This window comes from Aptenodytes patagonicus, chromosome 5 (assembly GCF_965638725.1).
Source record: "Aptenodytes patagonicus chromosome 5, bAptPat1.pri.cur, whole genome shotgun sequence".
Lineage (NCBI taxonomy): Eukaryota > Metazoa > Chordata > Aves > Sphenisciformes > Spheniscidae > Aptenodytes > Aptenodytes patagonicus.
Window position 1 is genome coordinate 70,480,640 of NC_134953.1, and position 20,459 is coordinate 70,501,098.

The 20,459-nt window shown below is 36.1% G+C and overlaps 1 protein-coding gene across 3 annotated transcripts in view; it reads right to left on the bottom strand.

Moving 5' to 3' along the window:
- ZZZ3 (zinc finger ZZ-type containing 3) overlaps positions 1-20,459 on the bottom strand; it is a 65,962-nt gene that overhangs the window by 17,162 nt on the left and 28,341 nt on the right. For all 3 annotated transcript variants that reach the window (XM_076340426.1, XM_076340424.1, XM_076340425.1), the window contains exons 2-3: positions 20,058-20,214; positions 14,607-16,168 (exon numbers count right to left, since the gene is read on the bottom strand). In XM_076340426.1, coding sequence (XP_076196541.1) covers positions 14,607-16,117 — 1,511 coding nt within the window. In that variant the 5' untranslated portion in view covers positions 16,118-16,168; positions 20,058-20,214. The remainder of the gene's footprint in view (positions 1-14,606; positions 16,169-20,057; positions 20,215-20,459) is intronic.

Here is a 20,459-nt window from a genome sequence, read left to right on the forward strand (position 1 = left end):
AACATTTCATATAAGCCTTAACTTCGAGCAGAATACCAGAATCATTTACAAAACAATTACGTAACAATAAACCAAGGAATAAGTAATTTGCAAAACAAATACATACAAAAGATATTCCTCTAAGAATACAGAAGTTGAATGAAAGTGTCAGCATTCCCTCAAACCTGCCGTCCCAGATGCACACACAAATTTGGTTTTTTTATTTAACAGATACATTTAAGAGTCACTGAGGTGACTATCATACCTGTACCAAATAATGTATGCTTCCCAAACTGTTTTCTATAAAGCTAACTCAGTCAGGAAATCATACAATATTGTAACACAGCCTTTAAAAAACAGGTAATGACATTTAATACATTTTATTGGCTTTATAGTTACAGTTGTCCACTTCAGCTTCTGAATCATGTAGTTACTCATGGCCCCTGTTGTTGCAAATTATTATCTATCAACTTAACTTTTTTCATGAAAATGTTTTCTGACATTTAATACAACTGTATTTTAGTTCAGCGCAAAATGCAACCTAACGTATACTAAAATCAGGTAAGATCTATTCACTACTACACTATTTCAGTAAATTTTCTTTCTGTTCTCTTATTGCTAAAACAAAGACAAGCCTAACACAATGAATTCCACGGGTATTTCAGAAAAGATCCAGAGGTTACTGAGCTAATGCAAGTTTTCAATTGACTGCACTGGTAAGTGGGTAAAGCTTTAAGTGGAGGGAAGTAAACAGCCTCAAGGCAAAATACAGACTTTATACCATCAAATAGTTAAGTTTCTACCTAGACATTAAACTGCTGCCTCCCCATGAAAAAGGGTAATTTTCTTTCCACCCAAATATAATATTTGAAAACATAAAATATAGCCATACGTTCTGAAGTTTAAAATACTGAGCTTGTTTAAAAACAGTAGGATACAATTCTGTTATGGATTTATTATTATTTAAATTTGTCTGCACATATTCAGGTTTACATGCAACTAAGACCTACAGTGCCTGTTAAATAGGCCATTAATATTGGAACAGTAGTAGAATATTTTCACTACTGGGAAAGTGCTCCAGCTTCTTCTAAACAAAATAACTTCACATAAAGCAAGATAATTAATGGGGCTATTCTTGAACAGGCGAAAACCAAACCAGAAATACCTTACGAAAACAGTGAAGGCACCTCAAAATTGGCCTGAGACAATACCGCAGTTCAGATTGTTACAGGCTTACAGGAATCACCATATGTAGAATTAAGATCTTTACTTAGTTTTTATAAATAGCATCTGATTACTGCCTAGTTTTGTGCTGGGCAACCTCTGGCCATGGTCAGGTGGGCTGACAGCACTGCTTATGCAGAAGCCTGCCTTGCACCCTCCAGAGAAATGAAACACAGGCAGGCTGCTAACATGTTTGATGTAGATGCAGCTGTAACAACACAGAAGAGCTTAATGGTATCTGGGGAGATGATTTAACCTGGACAACAGAAAGCCTTTTTCTATCAGCAGGTGCCAAAACTTCTATACAAGACTCTGGAGTTAACTCTAGTCACGGTAACAGAGGCTCAGTAGCATACACAAAAATTTGCTTCTAAGATGTTAAATAAATACTTGCCTTTCTTTCGTTGAGCCATTTTACCTCATTTATTCAAATTGTATTTAAGTGATTGCTTTTCTAAATGAAATTGAAAGAAAATAATCATTTCATTTAAAACATTTACATACATAGAAGAAAAAAAGCAACCAAGTGTTGGCGATTTAGATGAAGTGCTAATTTAATGATGATTCACATGTGTAAAGTGGGGGAAGAAATCATCTTAATGAGGTGGCCTTAAATAATTAAGTCTGAATGGAAAGAGAAGAAATTACACTTGGGGAGAAATAACAAACAAAGCAAGAATATTGAACTCCAATTACTTCCCTCGTTAAAACATTCATGTGACCTCACTGAAGTAATCACGGACTTGAAGATAAATGGTTCAGAAGCGATACCTCTGGTCTTCATGGAAACACGTAAAATATTACAAGAATTTCAGGATCATTCAAAAACATGCCATGTGATGTTGATCTGTGGCTATATAGCACTATTATCATGAAATAATTCAAGACAGAAAAAGGGGGGTTTGAGCAAACTGTTCAGACAAAAAGATTTCCTGGCACTTTTTTGTACCTCTGCTAAACAAATGTATTAACTTGGAGCTATTTAAATTCCATATTCAGTTTTTATGAATGAATATATTCTGAAGCCCAGGAATAACAGTGCAATTTTATCAAGCGAATATCAGAAGTATTGAAATGCACGAAAATGTGCATTTTGGGGTCTTACATTGCCAAGAAAAAATTGAAAATACTAATCCTGAAATACACAGTTTGCATATTCCATGTTCAGGTACTTCAGATTTGCTGCAGTACTGCATTCTCTCCAAACCACTGCACGTCCTTTTAAATTCCAACACGACTTTTTAACCCATCACATTACAATATGTCTGCATACGTTCTTTTAAGTTTTGAACCACTACTGTTTTCACAGGTTTGTACAGGCTTTTAGTTCTCAGGCCCTGCATGACTGTAATAAAGCCAAGTATTTCTCTGGAAAAGCAGTAAGCCAAATAACGCACACTTTGAAAACTTTCTTGAAATCTCTGTCTGTTCTGGCTTCTTTGTCTCAAACAGTAACATAATACTTCTGCCGCATTAAGCCAAAGACACCATTCGCATAATTTCCAAGACTATTTTAAAAAAAGCGCCTGACAATTTTACTATCCATCTTCCAAGGTTCTTTGTAAATAAGCACAAGAATTATGATTCAAACTACCTCCTGCAGTTGCGCCAACATTCTCCAAAACTGAAAAAGCCTAATGATGGTAAAGAGAAAGTAACTGGAACCTTGCTCACTAGTCCGCTGCAAAACTAGCTCCATCCTTCAGTGAGGCAATCACAGAGCAACCATCTCTAAATTATCTAGCTACAGTATAATTTTCTCTGAAAGATCTGTGAGGAATTACCAAGGAAAATTCTCTCACATCCTCTGCCAAAACAAAACAAACTCATACAACTAAAGATGCATAATTTGAGTAAACTCAGTCATATCCCCTACTTTTCTCAGTTTTGGTTACTAAATTGTTAGCACATACAAAACCCGAAGCAGTTTTCTTTGTAGGAAAACTTCCATTCTACAGAATGTAATTCCGTGTTTCCACAATCCCAGTACTGAAACACTCTTGTAATTTCTTAAATCATATTAATTGCCAGGAATCTTCCAGACGAACACTTGAACAATTCAGTATAGTACAGAAACTGATGGTGAAAAACCTTGATTATAATGGGTTTTTGAGGGACCAATATTTTAAAAAGGAAAGCCACTTCTTAAGGATTGATACTGATCAGCAGGGATTCCTGCTGATTCAGTTGTTCTGCTGCAGTGATAACTACTTCACTCTTTTGGATTGCTCCATAAAATAATTATCACATAGCAGAGCCATATTTCTGGAAGTCCTGCCATAAGCAACTAGTAATTAAACTATTCATTTCCATGAACCTTGTTCTAATAGTGATTAGGGACACAGCAGCCTCCTCTCTTGTCTGTGATAAAGCTTGAAAATAGCGTAGCTAGTACCTTAATGAGACCCATTTCCATTTTGATCCAGTTTTCTGAGATCTACTTTCAAGATGCTTTTTTCCCCCCATTCTTTCCATCCTGTGATAACACTGTTTACATTTCCAGATCTAAGTACCCAGAGTTACATCACAGATTTTATTTTCTTTGCATCAGGAACTAAGAACGAGCTTTAGAAAGCACTATATACATTTGGAGTCTATCTGTATTAAGAATAGCATGTTTCTTAAGTTTACTCTTATTTTTTATACTAAATGACTTGACACTAGCCTGTACAAGACACCACATCATTCAGCATTTTTAAATTAATTCATTTCAGTATTACAGTAAGAGTCATTCAGTCACAGAGACTAGTGCCTCCGTGGTTTCTGAAGGTTTCTTCTCCCTTCAAGAGAAGAACGTACTGTACTTTAAACCTTAAGTGAATGAGTGATGTGAGAAACAGATGCTACAAAAAGAAGATTTTAACTTTTAGGTAGTTAATTAAAATTAGTGGATGGAATAAAATAAGTAAGTGAAGCTTTTCAGTTAAACTGTGGTAAATAAATGTGAAGCATCAGTTTTGTCCTGTTGGACAATGTAAGGGGCAGACACAGAAGTGGCTGTTGGTAACATTCGCCAAACACCACAAAAATGCCAAGCCTCCTCTAAAAACAAGCCCCCTACAAAGTCTTAATGCTCAAACATTTAAGAACACATGCGGAAATTTTTTGCCATTGGTCTTATCCATAAAAAAGAAGAAATTTCATCTTAAGTATCTTTATCCAAAGTAAACTTACACACAAACTTGAAATTAGCAAGAGGTATCTCCAAACACTACTGTGCACTATTCGTTGAACTTCCCTTATCTAATATTCCAACATAATCATAATGTATTTTCTCACCTTTTAAGCTAGAGACTTGGAAACAGCAGTATTACTTCTATTCTCCCCCTCAAATGAAAATAAATGGAAGGAGGTCCTTGCCAGTCCAAAGTTTAGTCCTTACTTCATCTTTTTCAACCTTACATAATCACCTCTGAAGTAATGATATAATGAGCATTCTCACATTTACTTATATATATAAACTCACGCAATTTCACCTCGAAGCTTCACATAGTATTCAGACAATCTTAGACACACAGCTAAATGTTTATTACTTGCTTTTAGCATGAACCACAGATCTAAAACACTTGCATTGTTATCACAATGATAATTTTTCTCCCTTATTTAAATATTTATCATTGTTAGATCACTAATGCAACTCTATTCAGTATTTTTTAAAAAGTCGACAATACATAAAATAGTTTTATCAAGCTAGCAGGTGACAAAGGTGACACTTATTAACAATGGAAAACTGTAGCAAGAAATTATTTGTAATATATGTAATAAAATCAGCATACAGAGTTCCCTGTAATTTATTGTCTGGATGCTCACAGAAACTACTTGAAATAAAAAAAGTGACTTTGTCAACTATACTTGCCTTACAGTCATCACTTAGTACCTTGCAAAGACGTGTACTTTGATACCTAATTAAAAAGAAATGACTTATCCTCTCTTGACTGATAAAATGCTGTGCAGCTAGTGGTCATCACTTTCCACTCCCAAAACTAACTGCACTTCTACAGTTGTGTGAATATAGTTCACAATATGATAAAAAGTATAGTAACATCAATTTTGGGGATTAGAAGGTAAAAACATGTATGCCATAATTTAAATTTTATATTTGAAATTTTTTTTGTGCAGGTAGGATTTGTTTTAAATGAAGGAGTATACACTTCTCATAACAAAACATGGCTAAAATATATGTAGAAAAAAGTATCTACCTTAAAACAAACTTCATTTTTGTGTTTCCAAGAGCTGTGACACAAAATCGGTACGTATCAGTAATCAGGAGGATTTGAGCAAGTCTTTGTTTTATTGCCATCTACTGGCACTCTAGCAAAGTGCAGATTAAAACCTGCTCTCCTATACCTGGAGTCATTTATCACTCTGGATTTTGGTTTACTAACAGCGATTCAGAAAAAACCCAAACCCTTATTAGATGCTAAGCTAAGAAAATATTGGATATTAAACATGTTATAAGACTGCAAATTACTGTAGGAAAAGGGAAACCCCAGGCAGTAAGAGACTGGCTTCCTGGAGAAATCTGCAAGTCAGATCAAACAATCTTCTCATTTCAAAGAAGTGAGTGTTGTGTTTTGTTTGGGGTTTGTTTGTTTGTTTCAGTTCAGAAATATCAGATAATGCTCCCAGCTTTTCAGCTTGGCCTGAAATCTTTGCCAGTGTCATGACACAGTAATTTTGACACTGTAGAGTTTCTCGCAAATTATTCTGATGCGCATCTGAGATTTTTAAAAAATCTGTTGCTGCACTAGGGAAGAGTGCTGGGATTCAATGCTAGACTTGTAGAACACACACGACAGCAACGAGGAAGCAGAAGTTACTGATGAAGAGTGGCCCTTCTTTGACCTCCCTTCAGAAACAGAAAAGAGTTTAAGGGCATAATCAATAACGGCATATATCAACTCCTGTCAGGACTTGTATACATTAAGTGGCTTCTCCAAGTCTACCATGCCAGTAACAGAACAAAAATCACCATTTCTGAATGTCAGCCTCAGGCTATAATACACACCTATTTAAAACAAAACAGAAGTAAACCAAAAAGCACTTTTTTTTTTTTTTAAGGACATTTAAAAAAACCCAACAAACCCTAAACAAAAACAGAAAACCCTACTGCAATCTTTTACCGGGATGCAAAAGAACCATTTTCCGCTCTAATTTCACCTTTCTTCTAACTTTCACAGCTCCAGACTTTGTATTTCAAGCATCTGAACAGTATTTTATTGTTTATGAACTTGTGATGTCCCTTTCTTTCTTAAATCCTTAACTCTGCCCCAGAAACAGAACGCCCACTTATATACTTCTATAGGCTTCATTCTTGTTGAGAGCTATCCACCACACTCGTTGGGATTTAATATTAGCTGTACAAAAGCACCTTTATCAAATATCCACATTTCCAGCAAGTTTTCAAAATTTTTAGTGGCAATTAGGTCTCTGTGCCTCTGAACAAACATGTAACTTGTTTCAGTCTTGTCAACATGAAAGGTTAAAACATCATCCATCAGTCCTCCCCCAGTTAACACATTTTAATATAGCCTTTTGATCTTTAACAGCACTTTTGAAAGTATTTACCTGCAGGACAGTGACATTTAGTAGGGAAGAAGATATAGGTCCCTGTCATTCCTCTATTTTCAAGGTTTGGAGTGACATGAGGAAATGGCAGTAGAATTGTTTTCCTCACAAGGGGCACAGAAAGAAAGACTGTCAGCACACCTCCAACTCTTTCTCCTCCCTTCTCATCATCTCTAATGAGAATGGTCCCAACTCCTTTACTGAGAGAATAATGCCACACAGATTCCTCCAGTATCTCCACTCAGACATTATCTAAAAAGATGTTGGGGAAAGCAACCATTCAGAAGGGGCTTTCTTCCAGAGACAAAATAGGAGGAACCCGTGTTACCATGAAACTGACCCAACTGTACAGAAATCCTCTGAACAAAAAAATCTGAGATAGTTGACAACAGTGATTACTGGACTCCTTCAACTCACTCTACATTAGGTTATGCAGGTTTTCACTAAAACCCAAGGAAGAAACCCTTCCTATTAGTCAGGTGTATATTCTTGCTGTAGGAACAAATTAACATATTCCCTCAAGTATTCTGTTACAGTAATATCTGAAGACTATAACTGGATTACAAGAACATGATATGCAATCATGAGAAGCTGAATGTTCTAACAGCAATAAAAAGAATTATTCACTCAATCTTTTTTGGGTAAAGAAGGGGAAGAAAAGTTAGAAATAAGGAAGAAAATGCATAAAATGTATATTTTTATTAGTATTCACTATGATAATAAACCATGGACAAATACAGTTGGTCCTTGGCTTATGAAGCATAAAACTTTCAAAGCTTCTTACACAAAACAGCAGCACATCTTCACCTTGAACTATGCAAAGCAAAATAAAGATGTGCAATAATGAAAAACAAAAAATCAGCTGGTTATTCCTACCAAGAACAAAATTTAAAGGAAACCAAAAAGTAGGATCTTTCCTCCTCTCAGAAGTACTTTCTAGTACCAAAGAAACACCTATCTTGATTAGAACTTATTGCTGAGACTAAAACAAGCATTAATACATACTGCTTGTACAATTCCTTTCTAAAAGATACTAACAGTCAGTTTTGTAGTTCATGATGGAGATGCTGTCAAAACTTCATGTAACACCAAAACAAATACTTAAGACTGGTAATGGAGTTACCATTTCAAGCTAGGTTAGTTAAAACTGAAAAGATACCCACACTCTCACAGCATATGCCAGTCACTATGTTCTTGTTTTCCTGGTGGCATCACTATACTTACTAATATTTTAGTGAAGTACTTGTACGTGCCTACCAAGTAGGCAATTATGTTAATATAATCTATTCCTTGTCCCACCAGACATACATTACATTGGTATAACTGGTATAACCACACTTTACCACTTCTGCTTTTGTTAAGTGTCCCTTATGTGCATAGCCAAAAACACAGCCAGAGCCTTATTCTCCACACAGCTCTGTGGGGCGAGTACGTTACTACCCCATCTTTTCTTGGTTTTGTCTCTCTTTTTTGAAATCAGGACCATGAATTTCCTACGGCATTTGTTTTTTTTTTTCAACTAGTATTTCCTACACCTCAAACCCATTTTTATTAACTAATACTTAAGTTTCCAGTTTAGATGAATTTACTAATGAGGATCCTTAGAAATGGTACGCATTCCAAATGAACAGGTGGGAAAATAAGTTTCTATCTTTTCTGTATTAAAATAGTAAGTTTGTGTTTATTTTTTTTTTAAATCTGTGCACTTTTCCCCCATGATTTTTGATCCATGTTGATCAAAGAAGTTGGAAAGACAAGTTGAGTTCCTGTATGTTCGCTAAAAACTGGCAGTTTGGGCAGGGGAAGAGACCATAACTACTGTCCCCACAAGAAAAAGGCAAGCAGAATTCAACCGTTACTCTTCACATTCTCTGGTCAATCCTTGAGCACACACATCCATACATACTACCAAGTCAGCCAGCAGGGAAGCAGCTCTGCACTGGAGAGCTCAAGCTCTCTCTTCCAGGACAGGATGCTGCAACAGAGGACTGAGAGGTGAGAGCATAGGCAGAAAAAGAAAAGCAGGCATCAGGCAAATCAGGAGAGAAGAGAATTCAAGGACACAAATCCAAAAGAAGTCAAGCTTTGTTTTCCAGGGGATGCATTATTTAAATGAGGATTGCACTGTGTTTGATAGTGCTGTTCACTACGATTGTGCTGTGGTTGACAGCACAATAACTATGTTCAGAGAAAGAAAAACGAATTTGACAAATGTACTTGACATTTAATGGCTCCTAGAGTAAGCCTATTACTAGAGAGAGAAAAGGAGATGCAGCACATGCCCAAGGCATCATCTCTTGCAAATTAAGAACTCTGTTACTTAGTGTTTACTGAATAGTTTATGTAATTATAAAAGATAATTCTATGATTACAAAAATACTCTTAACTAAACCTTAATCTTTAGTCCCGCAATAATTTTGCATCACTTACAACTTTTCCATTGGTAAGTATTTATAAATAGAAATGATCTTATAAAACATGATAAAGTAATAATGCTGGCAGTAAACAATTCTCAAAATACTTAATATTTTAAGCTGGTGTAAAATATAACGAGGATTTCATTACTAAATGTGGTTGTATGCCCATTACACTATCACAACATGTTTTAATAACACAATTATCTGCAATACCAAACTGCAGTTGATCAGAAACTCATATTAGAAGTTTCTAGTTGATTTCTGTTATATTTCTATTTTGCAGATGAACTAGTTGCAGCATTCAACTTCTACATGAAATGAGATTTCTCCCTTAAGGCTGATTTATTTTTTTGTTACTTACTAAGAACACAGACCAATCTACCAGACAGTAGAAACTACTCTCTGAAAAAGTACCAATTTTCCGTGTGTTTAATTTTTACATTAATAGGTAGTTTAAGAAAAACATCACTGTATGCCACACCACGCTTGTGTGGAACAAAGGATGAATTAAAACACATTGTAATCTAATATATATGGCATATATGCTTTTTAAAAAAATTATTAACTTCTATTATTCTTCAACACTAAAAATGTATACATCATCAATTCTTCTATGTTGATGATATATTCTATAAAGTACTTCTCAGAGGTTACATATTTGCAAAACAGTTGCTGTCTCGTAACATTCTTGACCCCAGTATGGATTATAACTGCTACTACAAAAAGTAACTTGATTTACTTCACTTATACCAATTCCCTTTATTTCTTGAGATGAAATAACGTAACAAAGTCTCCTCAGACTAAAACTGTATGTCTCACAGGAAAATGAGACAAAGGTGTCCTTAAAAATAATATAGGAGGATAATTTATTCTATAGTATTAGCTACTCATAGCTACGACATCACTACGAAGGAATGATAGATTACCTAACTTATCTGTACATTAAAATAAATCCATACTGTGTGATAAATTTGACCTTAATTCTGAGACACGTATCTGAATATATGGGGATAAATTACAAAACTGATGTAATATTTTTATTCTTGCCCAATATATATGAAGATAGACATGGAGATTTTATCTTAAAATATATTAATGAGAAGTAGTTTAATTTTTAATACTAATTGTCATCCAGTTAAGGAAAAAACATGGTGCAGCTAAAATTAGAAGTTCACCTTAGTGAAAAAGACTGCTACAGTATGGCAAGGTGCACCAGACCCTATTCTAACAAACCAAGTGCAGTAAGATGAACTTTTATAGAGAACTGTTTTAATCTGATTCATTAGGCAGAAACATTTGTGACTTAACAAAATACAAAACCTGTACCACAGGGAATGCCACATATGCTGCTTTTCTTTCTCACATTCATATAATATTAAAAGCGCATCCAAAGACATTAACAGTATTCCTATGAATTGTCAATTAAATATTAAATCTAATTGTACGATCCTACGTGGTCCTCTGTCTTTCCAAGGCCTCTGCAACAATACAACCCACAGCAAGTAAGAATTCACAAGACTGGGTTTTAAGAGATGTATTACAATATTTCATTTTAATCTGTCTTCAGTTTAAATGTCAGTACAGCTATGATGATTTTAACTATTATAAAGTAATAAATGAAACCAAAGATATAGGAAAATATCTATTTACTGAATAAACGCACGATCCCAACTCCTGCAACTGAATGCCTGTAGGCAAGTGCTCACGTGTAATTCTTACATTTCAGTGGGCTTACCTACAGGCCTAAGTGGTCACTATAAAGCTAATCACAATTTACAGGCTCCTAGAAATACACTGTATAATGCATTATATGCGCATGAAAACTCAATTCCTCAATTACATTTTCATCTAGAACTGAGCGAAGTGTTAAACAAAAATTTTCCCCCATGCAACCTAATACCTGCCAAACATTGCAAATCTCCAAAGAGAGTAAGTAAAGAGGAAGAAGAAAAAAAGAAAAAAGGGCACTAAATGAAACACTGAGAATAAAATATTGCATAAGATAGAAAAATTAAAGTAAGCTACTGCATTGTAAGAAAGAATTAAACTATAAAAAGATACAGCAAAGAGAGATGAGAAACTCCTGAGGAAAGACATATGCAAAACACTGAGCACAGCATATAAAATTAAGCGGTGTAAAAAGATTTAAATCAACAACTTCAATTTTGATGAAAATATCTCAAGAGAAAATGCAAAGGTTTCTGAGCTAGAACATATAAGCAAAATTCTCAAATATGCATCCAACCATATTTTTCTGAGAGGAATTATAATACACAAAAATTCAAAATGCGTGTGTAATAACAGAAAAATTAACATTAACCATACTTTACAATTATACAACCCCCTAGATCAGTCTGTTATTATCTACATGAATGTCTATGTTGCAATAAAATTTCTGTTTAGAGATCTCGGATCTGTCTTTGTAGGAGGGATCTATTTTATTAAAGAGGTTGTGGAACATCCATCATTTAAGCCTTCTCTCTGAATAATAATATTCCATAATTCGTTTTCTGTGATGATTATTTTTCCTATGATATCATTCAGTTTTCTGAGAAATATACGTATATGAATGTTGTTTAAACATGACAACATTCAAAAAGCAACAAAATTCATACAAAAATACCACAATATACATTTGTTTTTCTTATAGCAAGTCTTATCAATAGCTGTTGAAAGTTTCAGTATATTCGTATTTTATCAATGTTACAATAATTTCTTGAAGAGTGAAAATCAGCTGTATGAATGTGTATGTCATCAAGCTGTGTAATATAACAAGAAATAATATAAGTTTACAGACATATCAAATTGCTTCTGCAACACAGAGGAATATAGCTTTTTCCTGCTGTGCAACATCCAAAGAATGATATTAATGCCGCCTTGGAGAAATCTGCCTCCTCAACCTAGCCAAGATGCTCATTTCTCTCTGAATTTGCTTTTAGGAGAGAACAGAAATATAAAACAGAGAAAAAATCATCCATAAAGACAAGTTTAATCACAAACTGATGACGGACAGAAAAACAAAGCTGTGTACCATTTGAAGGTCTGATAAGCAGAAGACCAGCATACTTTGCTCAGCCAGAAATATCACAGACAAAGCGAATAGCCTTTACCTGACAGCTTGGGAACCCTGGAATTCTTTGCATCTGACTAATCACGGAAAGCATTTCTGCTAAAACCTGTTGGTGGTTTTTTTTTTTTAAGTTTAACATTTTAGAAAATAAGCACCAAATGAGATTAAACAAGGGTATAGTTAAGACACTATTCAAAAAACACATGAATTAGGAGTATCCTATAATGAACTCTGGTATTTTTAAAATTTGAAAAAGGATGTAGTGCACTGTATTTGATTAACTCTTGAACTATGAAGTTCCGGGTAAAGGACAACTGCACTCAAATATCAGAACACAGACTTAAGTTCTTTAGAAGGATCCTATTATCATGAGGAACCATCAGAATACTAGATTTGTTTTCTTGCAAATATAAACAACAACAACAACAACAACAACAACAAGACTGTCCATAACTTTCCAATTATATCAACATTGTTTGAAAGGGAAAAAAAAAATCCAGCTAACACTACCTTCAGTAGAATGCTTCCCTTCTGAAAAGTAGAAATTATTCTTTCTTGATCTAGAAGAGAATTCTAGCTTTGACTTTTTTTGCCACCAAAAATCAGTAAAATATAAGACAGGATAAAAATAACAGCAATTTCTTTTGGAATTCTGCATTCAGGCAGCAAGTTAGTAGCAAGCTACCAAGTCCTAGTTGCAATTTCAAAAGCTCCCCAACAAGCTCTCACAAACAGGCTGCCAATCTGAACAACAACTAGTCATATCTTCAGAGCAATTCTGTATATTCAAAAAATAACACTAGGGCATGTTCCTGAAATTTTTCAAGAACAATTTAATTTAGATCTGTGTTTAATTGTAAGAATAGAAAAAATTACTTTTTATTTTTATTTACATTCAATTGCAGATTTTGATTTTTAAAAACTGTACATTTCAGACATGTTTAATTTCAAAGAAGCAAAAATTGAGGCTACATCTAAAAATCTGATACAATCTTTATCATTCTTTTCCTAATAAACACCAAAAAAAAAAGATAAATTACTAATGTATCTCTGTACTAACATAACTAGTAAAGTCACCCTACATACAGATACAAAAACATCCAAAAAATGTCAAAAGAAACAGTCCATTTTTCCCATTTACAATTTAGGAAACAGCAATCTTCTCTCTGTCTACCAGGAAAAGTGTTCATACACTTTGGGCTGATGGCTGAAGCTGCAGGTATTTGATCATTATTTTGAAATCATAGTTTGTCTGAACCATGCTCTAATTCACAATTTTCTCTGATTAAAATAATTTATTCATATCCAATATTGAACAAAATTTCATTATAAAAATAATGCAACTCTAACACCAAAAAACCCAGTCAAACTTCTGCTGGATTAAACAATCATCTGTGCCTTGTGCCCCATATTCATAATAATTGTGCTGTGATTATTTACAGAAACTACTAGCAATGGTTTAACTCTTCATATGAGGCAAACTGAAGATCATCTGCGTTTGGCCTTTCAGTACTCACAACAAAATGTAGACCATCTACTAAACAGCAAAACACAGAAGTCAAAACAGCGTTACAAAGACTGTGCAATAAAAACTGTGGCCCGATCTATCATTTGAAGACAAATTTTCTCCATGTAAGCTTTCTTCACTGAGAAAATTGCCCTTTTGTTTCAAGAATCTCTTTCACAGTTACCACAAATTTAAGATTACCACAGTTCTACTTACAAACATTCAGATGATAAATATAAAAAGTTAGTGCTCTTTCCTAATAATAATTAGAACATGTATATATTTACATTTAATGAATATAAACAGCAATGTAGACATAATTTACTCTGGAGAAAGTTCTCAAATTGCTGCATTTGATCAGTTTATCTTCCTTAACACAATAATGGTAAGTCTTTCCCATGACACTCTGAAAATAGGTATCTAACCTTAAGTTCTATGTACAACAGAATGGTGATTTCGTAAGCTGTATGTGCTGTGCCTATTGGATACGCTGATAAATAACTGAACTCCAATTAAGAGTTGTAATTCCTTTGGTTTTGTTTCCAGCTAGTTTTTTAGAGAAAAGAAATAACAGATGTGTTTAAAAAAAACCCAACCAAACAATTTCTGTCTAAAGAATTCATATTGCTAGAAATGTATAAACCACATTGCTGTACCATACTGCATATTAAATAGAGTTTAATTTTGTTTGGGGTAGAAACAAGGAAGAAAAATGAAGACTGAAGAGCATGAAAATTATAAAGCACTTAAATTTTTGTGAAAGTACTTTAAATATGTATTAATTTATATATTTTTGGTAAGAAACAAAAGCAGAATTCATGGTTACCATAGTTACACATACTCTTTGTTGTGTTTCAATGCCACATGATCTGATTCAAAGTAATACACATCAGGCTCTTCCTCATCATCCTCTGCAGTGTGGATGTTGGCACTCTCTTTGGCAGATGGTACATATCCAGCAACAAGCCTAGCCTCAGAAAGTGGCTTTCTTAGTCCATCACTCCCATGATCTCCCGTATTACAATTTCTCTCTTTTTCATTCTGTTTAATTTCTTCAGACTTTTTGGGAGATCCATTGATATTATTAATACCTACAGGTACATTCTTTTCAGTGGGACTAAGATTATTTTCCTCAACCTGTCCATTTTCTCTACAAGGAGAGTTATTTTTAGTAGGGCTACTTCTGGCAGGGGCAGCCCTTCGTGGTGAAGTTCTCAATGTATATCTGTGTTCTTGAAGTTCCGACATAGATGTCATTTGAGCTGAAACACAGTCCAGCACTGAAGAATGTGGTTCAGGTTCACCTGAGATTGATGCACTGTCATGATGAGTATTCGGGTTGTTATTGGTGTTTTCAGCACACTGTTCCTTAGAGGCACTACTATCTCCTACAACATCTACCTCCTCCTCCGAATCCCTTAACAAAGACGACTGGATTTCAGAAAAGGACCCTGTAGCTGGCTCATCTGCCTGATTAGCATGCTCCTCAGGCAAGCAGTCATTTATTATTTTGTGGTCCTCTAACTTTACCTGTTCTTGAGAGTTTGTGCAAGGCACATAATGGTCTACAACACTGTCCTCCTTGCTGCTATTAAGCAACAACGAAGAATGGGCAAATGAGTTTCCATTTTCTGCTACTGTTTTGTCCTTGGGCATACAGGAACCAGCACTGTGTTGCTTAGTGTTCCCATCAAGCTGACAGTCATCACAGTTAAGAGAATTTGAGTCTCTCTCACCAACTCCATTAACAGTCTGATAACCTGCAATCTCGTCAACTATTGCAGAATTATTAAATCCTTCTGCACAAACATTCACCTTTTTAACTTCCCTTTTGTCACAATCATCCAATATAAGACATCGACAAGCTCGCTTAGTCCCTGTGGAGACTGCATCATTGTCCGACACTAAGCTTTTATGCTCCAATGATTCCTTCTCTGTTTTAGTAGGCAAGTCTTCTTCTGAACTGTTGGGTGCCTCTGAACGTAGACAGCGTTTAATTCTTTTCAAAACTGGTGAAACAGGTTCTGCTTGTTTTTTTTCACAATTTTCCACAGTTTGTTTATCAACATTATCTTTTTCTGAAGTAGACAGCCCTCTCTTTCTAGGGCTCACCCATGATTCCCGAGCACTCTGTTGTTTCAAATCAGTAGTTCTTCCACCGTTACTTCCCTTCTGAGTTTGCACAGACTCTGGCCTCTTCTTTGGTGACCTTGACCGTATTTGAGGATGGGGTGAAACTTCCTCTGGATGAGCAATACTACGGTTTCTTAATGTTCTACCACAAAAGTTTTCATCCAAACCATTTAAACCCACTGTAGATCTTGTAACACGAGTAGATCGAGAAGCAGCCATACTATGGCAAGTCCCTAAAGTATGTTCATCATGATCCACTCATTGGGAAACCTTCAAAAAAATGTAAACAAAACAGTCAGAAAAAATATTTTAAAAACACCTACAGAAATAGCAAAACTGAAGAATATATTGTCACAAATGTACCTAATGTAAAACTGAATATGTCTATGCAATGTATTAATATCACTTCTTTCTGCGGTATTTCCTCAGGGCATTAAAAAAGTTTTCTATCTAAGCTACAAAGTAGCTGACTTGGTATTTGCAGTTGTTCTGGCTTTAGTACTTGTGTGTCAATGTTGTACATATTTATGCCTTATGTAAGGCTGGAATGTTCCAGTTAGGCTCCAGTTACTAAAATACACTATTATTATGTATTGTACATATGATATAATGTATTGGTATTGTTATTTAAGTTTGTCTGGTCAAATGAGAGGTATCAAATCACATTCTTAATATCCCACAGTTTCCAGTTATATGGTTTCACATATTAAGGAGGAAACCATTAAAATTGTATTTGCTTGCTCACCTGTTGCTTAAAACAAAAACAAATCGCTCATGAATAACAAAACAGAATTGCAATTCTAATCTACCAGGGGATTGGGAAAAAAAAATAAAAATCACACTAGTAAAAAACAGTTACAGTCATTAATAGTAAAAATGAACTAAAACAAAATGCCTGAATCAGAATCATAAAATCATTCAAGTTGGAAAGGACTTTGGGAGGCAATCTAGTCCAACCTCCTGCTCAAATGAACATCAAGACTAAATTCAGATTTAGTTACACGGGACATTGTCCAGCTGGGTCTTGAAAACCTCCAAGTACAGATATTCCACAACTTCTCTGGGCAACCTGTTCCAGTGTTTAATTGGCTTTGTAGTGAAAATATTTTTTCTTAGACCCAGGTGGGGCCTCCCCTATTTTTGCATCATTTACGTCAACAAAAAGCCTGGTTTTACCTTCTCAGTAATCTCCTCTGAGGTACTAGAAGGCTGTTTCCCAAGCCTTCTCCATTTTTAAACTTTTCATACAGTTGGTGAGATGAATCATCACCTACATCAGATTTAAGTAAATTCAGACTCAAAGCTAAGTTTAAAACATCCAGTTTGAGTGTCTGTATTTCAGATTTCAGGGTGAAATGTAGGAGTACTTGACTTGCCCAATCTCAAAATAACATTTTTAATAGAAATCAGTTCAAGTCTTGCCCTTCTATTCATTTCATCTTTAAAAATTCAATGTGTCAAACTGCCTATCACCACAAACCTGTCATAATATACTTGATAATGAATAGATTCACATTTGTACATAATGGCATACCTTCCCTTTTCCATCTACCCAAATTCCAGATTACACAAACCTGTTCAACTGACATATGATGTGAAGACTTAAGTTTTAAATATGGAATCAAACCTTTTACATGTTATTTAGAAAGGCTGAAAATGACAAATGGAGGAAAATTTTTTTCAATATGTGTTTTCCATCTTCAGCAAAGGAAAGCAAAAATAAAAAAAAGAGCATAAATTCTCACAAATCTACTATTTAGATGTCACATGGTCCTAGAACAGAAAAGAGAGAACAGGACAAGACCAGTACACCTCTTAAGCAATACAATTCTGTTTGACAATTAACAGTAATTACTATGGCCTGTTTAGGTATTCATAATGCAAGTAGTATTTCTTAATGAAAGTAATGTATCCTAAAAGTATTGCTTGATATAGCTCTAGATACAACTGTATAAGACAGCATATCATTTTGTGTAATGAAGAAAAAGGCAATTACAAAGTGAAGTTTCAAATGTTCTCAAAACTGCATTGTATTTGTGCTGCTACAACCCTCCTGCTTGTTAGGCATTCCCACTGCCTTACATGAATGCCTAGAAAGGTGCACTGTTTGTATTCCTGGAGATAAAGGTAAAGAACTGCTACCGTACTAACTTCCATTCTGTCCATTTAAAAGTAACAATGCAGGACAAAGCGTGAGATGTCCAATGAACTCTGTCTTAAGAAAAAATACAAATAATACGACAAACAGCAAATGGGCAAAACATCAGTAGTTGAGTTGAAGAGAGGAAAAAAAACATGTAACTGTGTTGTCTATAATGGTTGTTTATACCTATTTTCCACATGGATAAACTTGCCTGTATATTCCCCCCTTTTACAGTCAAGCTCACAGAATCATAGAATCATTAAGGTTGGAAAAGACCTCTAGGATCATCGAGTCCAACCGTCAACCCAACACCACCATACTCACTAAACCATGTCCCTAAGCATCACATCTACACATCTTTTAAATACTTCCAGGGATGGGGACTCAACCACTTCCCTGTTCCAGAGTTTAACCACTCTTTCAGTAAAGACATTTTTCCTCATGTCCAATCTAAACCTCCCCTGCCGCAACTTGAGGCCATTTCCTCTCGTCCTATCGCTTGTTACTTGGGAGAAGAGACCGACACCCACCTCGCTACAACCTCCTTTTAGGTAGTTGTAGAGAGCGATGAGGTCTCCCCTCAGCCTCCTTTTCTCCAGGCTAAACAACCCCAGTTCCCTCAGCCCCTCCTCATAAGACTTGTTCTCCAGACCCCTCACCAGCCTCGTTGCCCTTCTCTGGACACGCTCCAGCACCTCAACGTCCTTCTTGTAGTGAGGGGCCCAAAACTGAACACAGTATTCGAGGTGCGGCCTCACCAGGGCCGAGTACAGGGGCACGATCACTTCCCTCCTCCTGCTGGCCACACTATTTCTGATACAGGCCAGGATGCCATTGGCCTTCTTGGCCGCCTGGGCACACTGCCGGCTCATGTTCAGCTGGCTGTCAACCAACACCCCCAGGTCCTTTTCCGACAGGCAGCTTTCCAGCCACTCTTCCCCAAGCCTGTAGCGCTGCATGGGGTTGTTGTGGCCGAAGTGCAGGACCCGGCACTTGGCCTTGTTGAACCTCGTACAATTGGCCTCGGCCCATCGATCCAGCCTGTCCAGGTCCCTCTGCAGAGCCTTCCTACCCTCGAGCAGATCAACACTCCCGCCCAACTTGGTGTCGTCTGCAAACTTACTGAGGGTGCACTCGATCCCCTCATCCAGATCATTGATAAAGATATTGAACAAGACCGGCCCCAAAACTGAGCCCTGGGGAACACCGCTCGTGACCGGCCGCCAACTGGATTCAACTCCATTCACCACAACTCTCTGGGCCCGGCCGTCCAGCCAGTTTTTGACCCAGTGAAGAGTACACCTGTCTAAGCCGTGAGCCACCAGCTTCTCAAGGAGAATGCTGTGGGAGACGGTGTCAAAGGCCTTGCTGAAGTCCAGGTAGACCACATCCACAGCCTTTCCCTCATCCACTAGGCGAGTCACCTGGTCATAGAAGGAGATCAGGTTGGTCAAGCAGGACCTGCCTCTCATGAACCAGTGCTGGCTGGGCCTGATCCCCTGGTTGTCCCGCTCATGCCTTGTGAGCGCCCTCAAGATGAACCGCTCCATAATCTTCCCCGGCACCGAGGTCAGGCTGACAGGCCTGTAGTTCCCCGGATCCTCCTTCCGTCCCTTCTTGTAGATGGGTGTCACATTGGCAAGCCTCCAGTCGTCCGGGACCTCCCCCGTTAACCAGCTCAATACCTTCTGAAGGGTGATTTCATTTGGGGTTGAACCCAAACATGAAAACCAGGATCATTTAGATATTCCGTTTCACCTAGGTTGTTCTAATTAAGGCTAGCACACGTTAAGGATGAGTAACTGACATTTCAAATGGATACCAATAAAATAAATTAAACCAAATTCCGATGTACACTTTGGTGAGTAATTAGTGCTGAACTTGACAGACATTAGAAATATTCTGTAAGACAGAAATCTTTACTGATTTGCTGGTATGTTACCTTCTAAAGAAATACACCTTACATAACAAGTTAAAAAGTTGTTATTTACTTAATACAAATTGTAAAAAACTTACCATTGCAAAACTAGAAGAAATATAAACTTCTGACATTTCATACAGCAGACTCTCACTGTGCCACTTGAATAATATCAATCACTGTTGCTGATATCCATGATGTAATCCAAATATCTTTTTACTAGTTTACGCCATCACATTAACAAGATTTTGAAAACTGTTGAGAAAAAGACAAAGGCATCAGGAAAACATTTAAATTATTTCATTAAAAATCAAGAAGAATGCAACAGGATGTATAAAGAGTAACAGCTTTTTTAAGAAGCAATTATCAATTTTACAAGTGTCCTACATAAAGAACAGTATGCTATGAAGTAATTAAGAACGTGAAGTGCTGTCCTGGTTTTGGCTGGGATAGAGTTAATTTTCTTCCTAGTAGCTGGTACAGTGCTGTGTTTTGGATTT